General features: G+C 42.9%; 2 protein-coding genes across 3 annotated transcripts in view; both read left to right on the forward strand.

Moving 5' to 3' along the window:
• The window catches only part of ghitm (growth hormone inducible transmembrane protein), a 6,440-nt gene extending 584 nt beyond the window's left edge, over positions 1–5,856 (forward strand). Inside the window, exons 2-9 of the mRNA XM_079595012.1 lie at positions 814–947; positions 1,030–1,132; positions 1,575–1,686; positions 2,177–2,318; positions 3,204–3,312; positions 4,927–5,115; positions 5,185–5,356; positions 5,444–5,856. Of these exons, the coding sequence (XP_079451138.1) occupies positions 828–947; positions 1,030–1,132; positions 1,575–1,686; positions 2,177–2,318; positions 3,204–3,312; positions 4,927–5,115; positions 5,185–5,356; positions 5,444–5,528 (1,032 nt within the window). The 5' untranslated portion in view covers positions 814–827 and the 3' untranslated portion in view covers positions 5,529–5,856. The remainder of the gene's footprint in view (positions 1–813; positions 948–1,029; positions 1,133–1,574; positions 1,687–2,176; positions 2,319–3,203; positions 3,313–4,926; positions 5,116–5,184; positions 5,357–5,443) is intronic.
• Positions 5,857–17,320: 11,464 nt separating this feature from the next.
• Positions 17,321–17,500, forward strand: part of LOC306989368 (cadherin-related family member 1a) — a 22,541-nt gene continuing 22,361 nt past the window's right edge. Inside the window, exon 1 of one of the 2 annotated variants that reach the window (XM_079595009.1) lies at positions 17,321–17,500. This exon is cut by the window's right edge and continues 12 nt beyond it. In XM_079595009.1, coding sequence (XP_079451135.1) covers positions 17,461–17,500 — 40 coding nt within the window. In that variant the 5' untranslated portion in view covers positions 17,321–17,460. The other variant, XM_079595008.1, reaches the window with a different exon arrangement.

A 17,500-nucleotide genomic window follows, 5' to 3' on the forward strand; every position in this document is an offset into this window, starting at 1 on the left:
ACTAAGGTCTAACCCTGGTTTAATCTAAGCCCTGTCTGTGAACCCGGGCCTGATGTCTGCGCGTTTAACCCGGGCCTGATGTGTGTTTAACCCGGGCCTGATGTGTGTTTAACCCGGGCCTGATGTGTGTTTAACCCGGGCCTGATGTGTGTTTAACCCGGGCCTGATGTCTGCGCGTTTAACCCGGGCCTGATGTCTGCGCGTTTAACCCGGGCCTGATGTGTGCGCGTTTAACCCGGGCCTGATGTCTGCGCGTTTAACCCGGGCCTGATGTCTGCGCGTTTAACCCGGGCCTGATGTCTGCGCGTTTAACCCGGGCCTGATGTCTGCGCGTTTAACCCGGGCCTGATGTGTGTTTAACCCGGGCCTGATGTGTGTTTAACCCGGGCCTGATGTGTGTTTAACCCGGGCCTGATGTGTGTTTAACCCGGGCCTGATGTGTGTTTAACCCGGGCCTGATGTGTGTTTAACCCGGGCCTGATGTGTGTTTAACCCGGGCCTGATGTCTGCGCGTTTAACCCGGGCCTGATGTCTGCGCGTTTAACCCGGGCCTGATGTCTGCGCGTTTAACCCGGGCCTGATGTCTGCGCATTTAACCCGGGCCTGATGTCTGCGCGTTTAACCCGGGCCTGATGTCTGCGCGTTTAACCCGGGCCTGATGTGTGTTTAACCCGGGCCTGATGTGTGTTTAACCCGGGCCTGATGTGTGTTTAACCCGGGCCTGATGTGTGTTTAACCCGGGCCTGATGTCTGCGCGTTTAACCCGGGCCTGATGTCTGCGCGTTTAACTTGGGCCTGATGTGTGTTTAACAGGTTAGTGGACAGTGATGTTGGTCTCACGGCTGTCATGCCTGCGCTCGGTCTCTGCGGCTGGGCTCCGGTCCGCCCTCGGTCAGACTCCGTTCGCCCTGCGCAGCTCCTACCGGCCCCTGATGAGACCCACACAGGTACTGTCCTCACCAAGACACACACACAGTCCAGAGCCAGTCATGTGGAATCTGTTTTAAATGTTGTGTTGTTCCCGACCAGGGTTATTCCACCAAGACGAGACTGGGGTTCCGGCGGAGCAAGACTTCCAGAGAGCAGTTTCAGGACGCGGCGTTCGAACCCGCTGCTGGCACCGCTATTAAAAGTGAATTCTGTTCACGTGTTCTATTAGGATTCCTCCACTTTTACTTGTTTTTATGGCCGTTGTTCAGCCCTGGTATAAAACATCTGTCTCAGAGATCTGATCACAGCTGGACTCGTTAGAGAGGAGACACCAGTACAGTTACAGAGACACCAGTACAGTTACAGAGACACCAGTACAGTTACAGAGACGTTCACACCTGTATTTATGGAGCTTGTGATCGGATCAGCTGAGACTGTTAATATGGTTCATACCAGTCTGGGCTGCGTTTCCCAAAAGCATCGTAAGCCTAAGTAGATCGTAGAAGCACTGCCACTAATAAATCTACGATCCACTTTTGAGAAACGAGGCCCTGATCATTCTGTAACGAAAGCATCCTTCAATGTTTAATCCTACAAACCCTACATAAGTGGAAGCTGTGTATGAGAGTGTGTGTCCTCCACAGTCGAGAACATGGGCCGGCTGTTCCTGGCAGGAGGAGCCGCTGTGGGACTGGGAGCGCTGTGCTATTACGGCTTCGGGATGTCCAACGAGATGGGAGCCATTGAGAAAGCAGTGTAAGAGTCACTTTCACATTCAAACACTAGGGCATGTTCACATGATAACGATGAAGTAAAGATGCTCGAGTTTTTCATGTACAGAAGACAATGTTGTCAAAACGATCTCGGTTCAGGCCGATCCGCAAAAACGACTATAAACGCTGTATTGACTGAACGCGTAGCACGCATGATGTCACTGGTTTCACAAATGCACGTTTTTGTAGTTTACATGGAGACGATAACGCAAAAACTTGCACTTTGAATCCTGTTTTCAAAAGTTTGCTTTTTTAGGCCCCCAAAATGCTGTTGTCGTGTAAATGAAGTCAATGATTATGCGGCCAAAATAGAAAACAAAAAGTTTTCCGTTTTTAGTTGTAAATGGTGTCGTGTAAACGGCTGGTCTCAGTGTGCCAGCAGAACACAGATCTGAGGACCTCCTCGGTGGATCACTGACTGGTGTTTGATTAGAGCAGGAACATCTCCTGATGAACTGTAGCTGTGTTTACAGGATCTGGCCTCAGTACGTGAAGGACCGGATCCACTCCACATACATGTATTTCTCTGGAAGTGTGTGTATGACGGCTCTGTCTGCGGTGGCCGTTAGCAGAACGCCGGCGCTCATGGGACTCATGATGAGGGGATCCTGGATGGTACGCTACAGATCTTATGAATTAACACTTTTTATTCTTTGCCTTTTAAAGTTTCATGAAATCCTCATTTTAGCCTGGTTGTTCACTCCTCCGAAAGTGGGAGAGTTGAGGCGAGACAACCACCAATAAAACACAGACACATGAATTTTAAAATATGACCTCTATAACCCTATATAACAAACTGCCAAAACAAGGGAGAAACGCAGAAGAACATTTTAAAGGTCTAATAATAATATTTTCATTAAAATTTACGCACACTGCAGTCTCTGAACAAACAACGCGTCATTTTAACACAAAGAATAAAGGCATAGTTACTTGTTCACACTCTTCTACCTCACATTCAGCCAATCACACACTCCGAAGGCACTTCTACCTCACATTCAGCCAATCACACACTCCGAAGGCACTTCTACCTCACATTCAGCCAATCACACACTCCGAAGGCACTTCTACCTCACATTCAGCCAATCACACACTCCGAAGGCACTTCTACCTCACATTCAGCCAATCACACACTCCGAAGGCACTTCTACCTCACATTCAGCCAATCACACACTCCGAAGGCACTTCTACCTCACATTCAGCCAATCACACACTCCGAAGGCACTTCTACCTCACATTCTGTTCACATCTCAAAAAAAATAGTTTTGGGGTTTCATGACCCTTTAAATGCATTTTACATGACAGCAACCCTTACCGCCAGCACATGCTGTCAGGCGTACTCTTATTATACTGTACCTGCTGAAGTATTAGAATGATCCAGCTTGTAGTTTAATATTCATATTGAGAGGAATATTGAACATTTAAGTGGCATTTCTGTATTTAGCTGAATGTATAGATTGATAGAATTGTTGATCAGTGCGGTGACGTGTTAATGGTCCGCAGGCTATCGGCGCGACGTTCGCTGCTATGATTGGCGCAGGAATGTTGGTGAGGTCGATCTCGTACGAGAACAGTCCGCTGCCCAAACACCTGGCCTGGGCCCTGCACGCAGGTACGGTGAGCCAGAGCGCTCAGATGCTGACACTGACCCCTAGAGGGCGCCGGAGTCCGTGATGCTGTCCTGTAGTTGAGCACTGCAGAACATTTCAAAAGGCATATGAGCTCTCAGATGAAGTCATCACTCCTGTGTGGACGAGGTCACATGACCCTCCGGAAGTGGTATTGGAGTGTGTTCCCTGTGTGCCTGTGTCATGACTCAGGGATCCAGACTAACCCTAACCCTTGGTTGCACTGGGCTGCCAAACTAAAACATTTCAAGCAAAATAAAACATTTAAAACTAGAAATAGAAAGTGCGACTGTGTAAAGCTGCGGCTGCCGGCGCTCGTGTCGGGCTCTGGGATTGGCCGGGGAGGGTTGGGGACGGCCTACTTCTCTTAAAGAAAAAACTGTATTTCTGTCTGTTGTCTTGCGTTTCTTTTGCTGATTGCCGTGGCCTCGTTTACACTGCAGGTCTTGATGCCCAATTCTGATTTGTTGCCTATATCCGATTTTTTTTGACCGTCCGTTTACACGTTTTTTAAATTGTGACCCATATCCGATTCATGCGTTTACTCTTGCCAGATCTGAGAGTGATGGAGGAATGTGCAGCGAGAGAGATCTCTGGTGGGAATATACCACACCATCTCATGAAAGTGCGGCTTTAGTGAGGAGCAGTGGGTCTGAAAGGTCAGGATGAGCAAGCCAACCTTTGATATGTTGTGTGAACGTGTCCACATTCCTCTCCTGCGATGACATCGCTTTCCAGCCCGTCCGTCCCTTCGCAGATGCGCGTCGTTAAACCGCGGAGACGGAGCCTAATGCCTCAGAACACCCAGCCTGTTTACAGTCGCATTGGCACATGTCTGTCTCTGATTGGTTTAGACCACGATATGATCAAACCATGAGTGTGAGTTCCGTCACAGGAGAACAAGCGCTTCGTTCGTGGAGAGGCAGCGGATGCGAGGACGGTAGGTGCACCGGTGCGACCTAGGAAACACATCGCACTCTACAGCCCTGTGACTAATGAAGTGTAATGAAGCGTATCCCTGTGTGTGTGTGTCACGTGACTAATGAAGTGTATCCCTGTGTGTGTGTGTCACGTGACTAATGAAGTGTAATGAAGCGTATTCCTGTGTGTGTGTGTCACGTGACTAATGAAGTGTAATGAAGCGTATCCCTGTGTGTGTGTGTCACGTGACTAATGAAGTGTAATGAAGCGTATTCCTGTGTGTGTGTGTCACGTGACTAATGAAGTGTAATGAAGCGTATTCCTGTGTGTGTGTGTCACGTGACTAATGAAGTGTAATGAAGCGTATCCCTGTGTGTGTGTGTGTGTGTGTCACGTGACTAATGAAGTGTAATGAAGCGTATTCCTGTGTGTGTGTGTCACGTGACTAATGAAGTGTAATGAAGCGTATCCCTGTGTGTGTGTGTCACGTGACTAATGAAGTGTAATGAAGCGTATTCCTGTGTGTGTGTGTCACGTGACTAATGAAGTGTAATGAAGCGTATCCCTGTGTGTGTGTGTGTGTCACGTGACTAATGACTTGTAATGAAGCGTATCCCTGTGTGTGTGTGTGTGTCACGTGACTAATGACTTGTAATGAAGCGTATCCCTGTGTGCAGGAGTGATGGGGGCCGTGGTGGCCCCGCTGACTCTGCTGGGCGGACCCCTGGTGATGCGAGCCGCCTGGTACACCGCAGGCATTGTGGGAGGTTTGTCGACGGTGGCCATGTGTGCTCCCAGCGAGAAGTTCCTGAGCATGGGCGGGCCGCTGGCCGTGGGCTTCGGGGTCGTGTTCGCCTCGTCTCTGGGTACGGTTCGCTCGCGCTGGATTCTGTGTTTGCCACGAGCCGGCAGGGTCTGATCTGTTCTCTCCGCAGGCTCCATGTTCCTGCCGCCCAGCTCGGCGCTCGGGGCCGGGCTCTACTCCGTGGCCGTGTACGGGGGCCTGCTGCTGTTCAGCATGTTCCTGCTGTACGACACACAGAAGGTCATCAAGCGCGCAGAGACACACCCTCTTTATGGCGTTCAGAAATATGACCCCATTAATGCGTAAGTGTTTTCTGTGGAAGAAAACGTCTTCCATGACGTCACATGACTGTCCACGCTACATCACGCTCACGTGTTTCTCTCTTGCAGATGCATGGGCATTTACATGGACACTCTCAACATCTTCATGCGGCTCGTGATGATTCTAGCCAATGGCGGAAACAGAAGGAAGTAGTTTAACGAGACAAGAGGACATGAGATTGGACTGGAGAAGAAGATGTAGTAAATTAAGTGTATTTTGCATTCATTTGTTTAAAAGCAGAAAAAACGTTTGGATTGTTTTCAGCTGAAGTGCATGTCAAGTGTCGGACAGTGATTTACAGATGCGGGTCAACGCAGATCTTCTTACTCAGTTCCACATTTGGTGTAATTATAACAAATATTTTTGTCTATTTATTTGACAAATTAGCTCACGGCAGACCAGAGAATGCTTGTTTCACTGTGTTCTAAAAGTTTGGCACTCGTGGTTCAATAAACTTTATTTGCATTTACATTTTACTACATCTTAATTGTTCAGTTTATTGCTTTGCAACAGACATCAAGCGCCACTGTATAAGACAATTTACCAACATTACGCAGGACTATTTTATCTTTGGTACAGTGATAGAGGGGTGTAACAATATATCGCAATGCAACAATCTGCAAATTTCTGTCAGAAAATGTGTTTTAGGGTCAGTACTACATTAAACTACTATATATAATGTTGATTATAATACAATGGGGAATATTTGTGGTCCTAACAAGCCAAATGTCTGATGTCACCAGTATAAAGTGCCCTACAGTATTTGAAATGTTTCAGCTTCAGAATCATCAATATTTTTATTCTGTCACCTCCAAGCCTATTCATTTACACACCCAATGTAATATTTAGCATTTTAATCCATTTGCAGTATATTACATTACAACAGTGTTTTAACTTTTACCAAATGTCTTGGAGTATTGCAATAATATGGTAGCATGAGTTCAGTATCGTGATATGTTTGGTATCGTTACACCCCCAGTGAGATCTAAAGACATCAGAAATATCACTGAGCTTTATAGCAGAATAATGTTGAATCCCCAAACTTCAGATTCAGAAATGCTCTCAAACATTAATCTCATTATGTTAGCTTGCCCTTTCATTGGTTTCTTTAAGACAAATTCTGTGTTTTCTGATCATTTTACACATCGATTATGACCTATAATCCAGATTATGAGGGTATTTTGGGGACAGATCCACGCAGCTGTGGTAGTGAAGGCATGTTTGTGAGAGGATCTGGGCATCGACAGACATTGGTGTTTTATCTGTGCTCTGACCAGCGGCAGATGACAGTGCGATTAGCGATTAATCCTCCTGTCCGCCTTCTGTATTCTGATGATGATTAAATCCTGAAAGGAGGCCATTGGCAGCGGATGGGAACACCAGCACTGGTTACAGGTGCAACTTACTTAAAAAAAATGAGGAAATATTCAATAGTGATTGCAAGTCACATTCACTGCCAAAACATTTAAAACCCATTAATATAAAGTTATTGTCAGTATCCACAGGTCTGCAAAAAGGAGTAGCCTCAAAAACAGATGTTCGGCAGCTGGTGGATTCATGTGATGTGCAGTTTCTGTGACTGACCAGCAGAGGGAGTTTCACACAATATCATCTGAAGCTCAGAGCAAACAAACACACACACACACACACACACACACACACTGCAGATCCTGCTCTAGTCTGGAACAATACAGATACTAGGGGTGTAACAATATATAGTGCCACAATATATCGCAATACAAAAATGCAACAATACGTATCGTGGATAGTGACAATATGTATCGTGGATAGTTCACCCAAAATAGAAATTACTGTATAAGAAAAAAATCATGTTTTTAGAGTTTTAGTGTCAGTACTACATTAAACTACTATATAATGTTGATTATAATGTATAATAATGCAATGGTCAGCTTCAGAATCATGAATATTTTTATTCTGGTGTCACCATTGTCCTTGAATTACAAGCACCAAGTCCAAACCTGTTCATTTAAACCCACAATGTAATATCAAAGTTAGCATTTTAATCAACAGTAAATTTTTTGTTAACCTTTTATCATATGTCTTGGGAGTATCGCAATAATATCGTATCGTGAGTTCAGTATCGTGATATATATCGAATCGTGAAATGAAGGTATCGTTACAGATACACATATACAAACTCTAAAAAAAAGCTATGTACCTTTTTTAGCTTACTGTATTTTAAAGAGATTTTTGTAAAATCCTAATTTGAAAAAGTTAGACAATATTTTTCATGCTTGTTTAATAAACCATAAACATTGCAACAGCCCTTAAGACACTGACCGGTTACAGGCGGTAAACAGTTCTCATTGACTACGGACAATAAAGAGACGCTTTTGCTGACTGTGAAGAACACCAGAAGAAAGATGCCCAGCGTTGTCGTTTTCTCAGTATGGCCGAAGATGCAAAAGAAAACAAAGTAACTGTATTTTTGAAAAATATTGCCCAAACCTTCATTACCGAAACTGTCCCTCATCTGCATGTGCTCAAAGGGTCAGAGTTCAACTCAACTCTGAAGTTACCCAGTCATAACTTCGAGGTTGTTCATATGCAAAGTCTTCAACTCATATTTGTAATCTCTATGAAAGCATGTAAATCCATCATTTTAATAACCCCATCATCTCACAAGTAAGAGAACTGGAGAGATCAACCACCAGTGTTATGACCAGTCCACAGAAGTGGCATACGGTCATCCGGAAAGTATTCACAGTGCTTCACTTTTGTTGTTACAGCCTTATTCCAAAATGGATTAAATGCATTATTTTGCTAAAAATTCTACAAACAATACCACATAATGACAACGTGAAAAAAGTTTGTTTGAAATATTTGCAAATGTATTTAAAAAAAATAAAAATAACATGTACATAAGTATTCACAGCCTTTGCCGGTTTCCATCCGGTTTCCACTGATCATCCTTGAGATGTTTCTACAACTGGATTGGAGTCCACCTGTGGTAAACTCAGATGATTGGACATGATTTGGAAAGGCACACACCTCTCTATATAAGATCCCACAGTTAGCAGTGCATGTCAGAGCACACACCAAGCCATCAAGTCCAATGAATTGTCTATAGATCAAGTCAAGTCATCTTCATTTATATAGCGCTTTTAACAATGTAGATTGTTTCAAAGTGGCTTTACAGAGATAAACGGATAGTTTAAGGGAACAGATTGTTTTGGCTTTATAGCGGTTCTTAAATAAAGATATTTTCCAGCTAAGTTAGTTTTGATTGATTCACTTCCGTCGCAACGATCATTAGTCATTAAATTAGGGGCCGCTAAGACGACAGCGTTCTCTCTACACAGACTTTACACTGAACCTGAGAAACACTGATGCTCACGTGTGCATCAAGAAGTAATTCTATAGTTATGTGCCTTTGAATATATGTGCGCATGTTTGTAATTCAAAGCCTTAACAAAGTACTTGTCTGGCCCTAAAAAAAATGTAGACAGTATTTTATCACTTCGGGGGAGATACGCGAAACCGAGATTATCCCGACGCTTTATCTGTAGAGTGGTACAGGGATCCTCCACAGGGAGAGGCTAGTGGACACTTCAGCGCTGCGCTGTCATCGGGTCCAGGCGAAGGTCCTTCCTCAGATCTGGATACGGCCTAGATCCGGCAGGCTGCGGGAAAACCTCGGGATAAACAAATACACTAAAATTAGCGTAGATGCCATTCTTCTTATGATGTAACGAGTACATCAGGATTTACGGGAAGTGTTCCCAGTTCCGGCTGTTCTAAACTATGCAGCCTAACATTGAGTTATATAAGTCTATAATGTGTTATGTGTATGCTAGGCCGAAGAGATGTGTGTTTAATCTCGATTTGAACTGACAGAGTGTGTCTGCTTCCCGGACAATGGTAGGAAGACTGTTCCAGAGTTTTGGTGCTAAATAGGAAAAGGATCTACCGCCAGCAGTCGATTCTGATATTCTAGGTATTATTAACTGGCCGGAGTTGTGAGATGGCAGTAGACGTGAAGGACTATAATGCGTTAAGAGCTCGCTCAAGTACTGCGGAGATAAACCATTTAGTGCTTTGTAAGTGATCAGCAATATTTTAAAATTTATATGATGTTTAATAGGCAGCCAATGCAGTGTTGACAGAACGGGGCTAATATGGTCATACTTCCTGGTTCTGGTAAGATCGCAATAGACGTGAAACATGACAATATGGGGCTCAGGTCAGGAAGCAGACAGACTGGCTAAACCGACCGTCTGCTAGCGGCCTCACGTCACCAAGGTCAGATAAATCCCATCACATAGAGCCTCTTTCACCGAGATATCATCATATAGAGACTGTGTCTGTTCTTCGAATTAGGAAATACAAAAAACTCCCAAACCCATTGAAGGGTAAATTTTTTATTGATGTTCAACAAATAAAAAACAGATATAATACAAATTAACAAATGATAAAGCTTGGGTTGCTGAATATTCGATCTCTTACTTCAAAAGCGCTAATAGTTAATGATATGATTTCAGATTATAACCTAGATGTGCTGTGTTTGACAGAAACCTGGCTAAAACCAAACGATTACATTGCTTTAAATGAGTCAACCCCACAAGATTACGGTTATAAACATGAACCTCGTCTGAAACGCAAAGGGGGAGGTGTTGCTGTAATTTATAGTAATATTTTCAGAATGACTAAGAAGTCTAGTTTAAAATATAATTATTTTGAAGAATTGGTGCTTAAAGGTCCCGTTCTTCGTGATTCCATTTTTTAAACTTTAGCTAGTGTGTAATGTTGCTGTTAGAACATAAATAATACCTGTAAAATTATAAAGCTCAAAGTTCAATGCCAAGCGAGATATTTGATTTAACAGAAGTCCCCTTTCAAAGCCTCCAGCGAGCGGCCGGTTCGGACTACATCTCTACTTCTGCTTTAGTGACGTCACTAGAACAGTTTTTTGACTAACCTCCGCACACAGGAATACACACAAAAAGGGCGTGTGGTCTTGTTGCGCTCCTACAGAGAAGAGGAAGAGCTGCGTTTGTAGAGTGTGTGTGTCGCCATGTCGTCGAGACGCCGTTATTTTCATCCCGGAGTCAAATCACCTTAATAACACCAAGCGCATGCATCTCCACTATGGTAAGAGGCGTGACCTTTCCGGGCAACGTGCGCTAAGCTGCTGTCCAATCACAACACAGGGTTCCTTGTGCCTTGAGCCAGCGGTTCACTGGCACAATCAGAACTCGTTACGTATTTCTGAAGGAGGGACTTCATAGAAGGAGGAAGTAATCAGCCAGTTTTTAGGAAAGTGAAAACAGCTGTATACAGAGAAGTACATTTTGTGAAAAATACAGGGGTTTTTTACACACGAAACATGAACACATGTTATATTGCACACTGTAAACACAATCAAAGCTTCAAAAACACACGAAAAACAGGACCTTTAATATAACCATGTCTACTGTAAATGATAAATCATGTTTGAGATTTGTACTGGCTACTGTATACAGGCCACCATACCGACTTCAAAGAATTTGCGGATTTTCTATCAGAATTAGTATTGGCTGCAGATAAAGTACTAATTGTTGGTGACTTTAATATACACATAGATAATGAAAAAGATGCATTGGGATCGGCATTTAAAGACATTCTGAACTCAATTGGAGTTAGACAACACGTGTCAGGACCGACTTGTCGTAATCATACTCTAGATCTAATACTATCACATGGAATAGATGTTGATGCCGTTGAAATACTGCAGCAGAGCGATGACATCTCAGATCATTATCTAGTCTCGTGTAAATTACACTTAGCCAAGGCTGCAAAGCCAACTCCGTGTTATAAATATGTTAGACCGATCACTTCTGCCACTAAAGATTGCTTTATCAATAATCTTCCTAATCAGTTTCATCATCTCAGCATCCCGGATAGCTTAGAAGAACTTGATATTGCAACAGAAACTTTTAACTCTCTCTTTTCCAGCACTTTAGACACAGTTGCTCCGCTGAATTAGTCAATTACAGTCTTGAATCTGCCTTTTCTGTCAAAGATACTATAAAAAGCAGTATCCTCACAACTGTGTTCCTTTCTATAATGATATCTAATGATATTTCTATAATGATATCTATCTAGAAATTATATCTGTGAGGATTTTCAATCAGTACCATAGTACCGAGACTGCTCTCGTTAGAGTCACAAATGATTTGCTCTTATCATCCGATCGTGGTTGTATCTCTCTATTAGTATTACTTGATCTTAGTGCTGCATTTGACACCATTGACCACAACATCCTTTTAAATAGACTCGAACATTATGTTGGCATTAGTGGAATTGCACTAGCATGGTTTAAATTACACTTATCTGACCGTTATCAGTTTGTAGCAGTAAACGAAGAGATGTCTTATCAACACAAGTTCAGTATGGCGTACCACAAGGCTCAGTACTAGGACCGCTGCTGTTCACTCTGTACATGCTACCATTAGGAGATATCATTAGGAAACATGGAATTAGCTTTCACTGTTATGCCGACGATACTCAGCTGTATATTTCTTCAAAACCTAACGAAACCTACCAATTCACAAAATTAACGGAATGCATAGCTGATGTAAAAAATTGGATGACTAGTAATTTCCTACTACTAAATTCTGAAAAAACAGAAATTCTAATTATTGGACAAAAAACTTCCACACGTAATAACCTAGAGTACTGTCTAACACTTGATGCTGCTCTGTTAAGTCTTCGTCGTCGGTTAGGAACCTGGGTGTGTGTGTGTGTGTGTGTGTGTGTGTGTGTGCGCGCGCGCGCGCGCGCGTGTGTGTGTGTGTGTGTGTGTGTGTGTGTGTGTTCTTTGATACCAATCTTTCATTTGAAAGTCACGTGTCTAGTATCTGTAAAACCGCATTTTTCCATCTTAAAAATATATCTAAATTACGTCATATGCTCTCATTGACAAATGCGGAACAATTAGTTGATGCGTTCATGACCTCAAGGCTAGATTATTGTAATGCTCTACTGGGTGGTTGCCCTGCACGCTTAACAAACAAACTACAGCTAGTTCAAACGCAGCAGCTCGAGTTTTTAAAAGAAGGAAGTATGACCATATTAGCCCTGTTCTGCCAACACTGCATTGGCTCCCGTGAAGGACTATAATGCGTTAAGAGCTCGCTCAAGTACTGCGGAGCTTTACCATTTAGTGCTTTGTATCAGCAATATTGTTGCTGTCTAGTCTTAGGACTAATCTTACATGTCACTGTTTATAACACAGAGCGTTCAACCTTTGCTGGGGCGCTTAAAAAAAATATTGGGGTATAAATTAAGAGTATACCCACTTCTCCAGGCACCACTACATCCCTGTTAATAACTAATAATCGTTGCGACAGAAGTGAATCAATCAAATCGAACTTTAGCTGGACAATAACTTTATTCTAGAACTGCTTTAAAGCCAAAACAATCTCTGTTACTGTAATCTCCTGTTATCACCGTAAAGCAGCTTTGAAACGGTCTATATTGTTAAAAGCACTGTATAAATTAAGGTGACCTGACTTTATGAGGTATTATTTGTAGAATTTTGAGGAAAATAATAAATTGAATCCATTTGTGAATAAGGCTGTAATATAACAAAATATGGAAAAAATTAATGCTGTTATTTGATAATCCACAAGCTAATGCCGTGAGAACAATCCATTGGGTAGAAACCACTTGATGTCCATATAAGTAGAGCCTTAACAACTCATACAGATCCAACACCCCAAAATATAAAGTAATGTTTAAGGAGAAAACCTCTACAAAAAGAAAAGATATCTAGCATTAGCTAGAGAGCCCACACATACAGTACATTATATACATCAAGTGAAAACAACTGCACAACATAAGGAGAACCAAAACTTACATGATTGAACTGGAAACAAAGTTTCTCAATCAGGACTCCAATGAGTGTTGCTGGAGGTGTAGCATAAAACCAGGATAAAACCAGGATAAAACCAGGATAAAACCAGGATAAAACCAGGATAAAACCATGCTTCCCTCTTCCAAACAAACTGACTTCTTCTAAGCTAATACTAATTTAAATACAAGAGTTTCTAACGCTCATGCGCCCCCTAGTGGTGAGTATGATAAAAAACAAGGGTAACGGCTAACACTGTTAGTGTTTCTTTAGAAATAGTTCCTTAGACAATGTTCAAAGGCAAAAGTAGCACAAAGGGTAATTAGAAATGGCAAAAAAACAAAAAAAACAAATCACAAATAAAAAAAAACAAAATATCTTTACAAACTCCAAAGCATGATGATAACAAAAATAAAACCACTACAAATTGTTCCCCACGGAGTTAACCATATATAAGAAAATGGGAACTCACTGTCGAATGTGTCCAGAAGAAAACAGAACAAAGAGAAACAAACTAAACAAAGTCTCACAGTAAAGTCAGTCACACTGCCACGTCAACACACACGGCTCAATTAAACATTACACTCATCTCTTCACACACCAATGATCTCAATCAAAGTCAATGACAATCATGCAGCATCTGTAAAAAATATTTTTAAAAAAATCAATTCATGATTGCCATATAAAAAAATAATACACAAAAAAAATATATATATTTTTTTTAAATCTCACATGCTTCAATACATTAATTAAAATCAGTACCTGTATTATTAAATAAACCTGCCTAGATCAAGTCAGCTTTATTTCCACATTTCCTTTTACAATACTGACTGTTTCAAAGCAGCTTAAAGAGAGACAACAGGAAAATAATGCAACAAAGTTTGTTTCGGCTGTACAGCAGATCTAGAAGAAAATAGCGCCACAGTCCAGCTAAAGTAAGTTCAGTGATGGTTCATTTCTGTTGTAAAAATCATTAGTTATTAGTTCATGTATCGATATAGTAGTCTCTTTATTTACTGCCTTCTGCTCCATTACATACAGATTATTAAATCTCTAAATTCTGACTGGATAAAAACATGAACCGTGAACAATCTGATCAGAGCTTCGAATAATCCCTCTTTCTGAGAAGAGAAACTGTGACATGATTATTCCACCATAGTACATAAAGGCAGCCTTATGTTTTTATATTTTAGGGCATCAAAAAGAAGCTCCATCAATCCAACACTTGTACACGTCGACTCACTGAAACTGTCAATCAGCCATCAGTGTGTTCAGAGTAAAGCTGTATCTTTCAACGAGTTTCGTCTGTGTTCGTCTGTAATGTTTCATTATAAGCACAAGATTCTGTTCTTCCTGCAACTCTTCTCGTGATGTTCTGCGTGACGTGTGTGTGAACACACACCAAACCCTGATGAACGTCACCCCAGAATAGCTCAGTGACAGATGTGCTTTATCAGGAGAGGATGCTAATGTTCATATAGCAGAATGATTATGGATTAAAGGTTCTGTCCTTGCATTTCATTTGGTTCTTATGTTACAGAACAAACTTTCTAAATCTGCAGAACCCTGTTATATTCCCAGCAGGCGTTGTGTTTCCTGATACTTTCTTCTGTGTGTGTGTGTGTGTGTGTGTGTGTGTGTGTGTGTGTGTGTGTGTGTGTGTGTGTGTGTGTGTGTGTGTGTGTGTGTGTGTGTGTGTGTGTGTGTGTGTGTGTGTGTGTGAGACCCTGAAAGCCACACCAGATTCATGGAAGGGGGCCCTTGTCCATACAATTCCAAAGAACGGCAATATCCCGAGTGATCGATCTACATGGAGAGACATACCTCTCCTCCACACTGTGTACAAGGTGTTCATGATACGCCTGCTTGCATCCTCTCACACAAACAGAAAGCCTATATAGACAGACAGGGTATGAATTTAGCCTGAAAACTGGAATTGATGATTTCAAACATGAATCATGTAAACTCTATACCGTATTCCTGGACTTCAGAGATGCCTTTGGGACATTATCTCACAAATTGTTGCTTAATACATTAGAGGAGATCCATCTACCCCAGCCCTTTGTGGACATCATAACGGATGTGTATAGGGGATCTTTTGTGCAAGGCATCTGTGGTAAACAACTCACAAAGCCTATACCTCCTAAGGTGTGGATTAAAACAGGCTGGCCCTGGAGTGCTGTCAACTTCACCCTGGCCATCAACCAGTGGATGAAATGGATCTGCCAGTGTGCACCACCACATACCAGATCCCCAAACCCAGTCCAGGGGTACGCGGACGATGTTGAGGTGTCCTCCAGAGAGGAGAATATCATTCAAAACTTGCTGGCCAGAACGGATGAGTTCCTGCGGTGGTCTAAGCTGGATCATACCAAATGTGCAGCATTTTACGAACGGCGAAGCGGTGGAAACCGCTGGTAAAATCTAAATCTGACAAACCCCCCTCCTTTACAATAATGGGACGGCCTATCAGGGTGTACTCTCGCCATGAAACATGCACCTATCTTGGCCATGCAGGTGAGTGGGGTGAACAGGTACAGGAGTTGTCCTGTGCCTTTAAGAACAGGATCGATCTGATCGACTCCTCCCCCCTGTAGCCATGAACCTGGAGGCCGTTAGAGAACTAGCTCTGGGAAACATACAACACCTCTCTGCAAACATTCACATCCCACTAAATGTCCTACGGGACATGGATAATAAAACGGTCGAGGCCATCAGGAAATGGCTGGGACTGAACTCACATTCCACCAGGGATATAATCTTCCTCACATTTAAGGAAGGGGGTCTGGGGGTCCCAAATGTGGAATGGACTTACTCCACTACAAGACTAACACACCTTATCAGCTTAACAACGATGATGCTGCCGTCAGAGAGCCAGAGCTTCACTCTTACTGGACCTCAGGAGGAGAAAGGTCCCGCTGGCCACAGGCAACCAAGAGCACTCCCTAGGCTTGAGGAGGTGAAGCAACAGTAAACTGGACACACAAGCCGCCGGTTTCGGAGTTCGTTCAGACTGGCGGACCTAAACGACCTGTGCAATAGACTGGCAGTTAAACTACAGTGGACACAGAGCAACTCACACACGGCACCAGAGATGTCTGACGCAGTGGTCACAGACCCATCTGTCACTGTGAAGGCCACAGTCGGTCACAACGAGACACAACACACTACAGAGCACGACGGCAAGAAGATTTTACTGAACACCAAACAGACGGACACAAAACAACACTGGACTGGACTGAGAATGCAGGGAAAGTTGGCATGTCTTGACTTTGCTGATCACTCTATCTCTCAGCGATGTACAGAAATGCTGCAATAGGAGAGGATATTCTGTGCTTCCCTGTCAAGGCCAGACTACAGGTGTTACCAACCAGATACAACCTAGCATTATGGTACCCTGAAAATCACTATCCACACTGTATAATGCATTCTAACTCTGATCACCTTGAATCAGTTGCTCATATTGTGAATGGCTGTAATATGTACAAAAGGTTATACACAGCACGCCATGACCGTATTGTGGATCTCATTACCAGTTCTGTTCAAGACATTTCCAAACAATATGCCTATGTATAAACACTCACGAGTAATACCAGAGTAATACCGGACTGGTCCAACAGCTCTGATGATGTGTTGTGTAACATGCCTAACACCGCTGATGTTGTGCTCGTGGATGCAGAGAGAAGAGGTGCTAGTCCTTGAAATAGGTTGTGTTTATGATCTGTATATGGACATAGCCTTTTTGGAAAAAATGACTAGTGACCTAGGCTACGCGTGTAAGTTTGTGGCATTAATATTTGGCAGCCTGGGACATGTCCACAGATCGACTGTTAGTGGACTAAGGCTGGCAGGGCTAGCAGAAGGGAAGTCTAAAAACCGGGCCAAACTCTGCTCCACATCCGCTGTGATCGGCAGCCTTGCTGTGCGGCGTAAGCGATGCTTTATGTACCCTTGGATGTCAAAGCTGTGTTATCTCTGAGAATATTTAAATCCTTTCTGTAAGAAATTTGATTGGTGGATTCAAATAAAGAAATCTAGTGTGTGTGTGTGTGTGTGTGTGTTGTACTAGGTCTCAGTCATGAGCTGCAGTGAGTCACAGGATTACTGCGTCTGCTTCTCCTGCGCTCTCTCTCACACACACACACACACACACACACACACACACACACGCGCGCCTCTTAAGTCGTCTTCAGATGGGCAGCGGCTGCTTCTTCACTCTCTCTCTGCAGAATGAGGAATAAACAGACTTTACTTCTTCTCGTCTCTCTGT

The sequence above is a fragment of the Phoxinus phoxinus genome, assembly GCF_949152265.1.
Source record: "Phoxinus phoxinus genome assembly, chromosome: 21".
Lineage (NCBI taxonomy): Eukaryota > Metazoa > Chordata > Actinopteri > Cypriniformes > Leuciscidae > Phoxinus > Phoxinus phoxinus.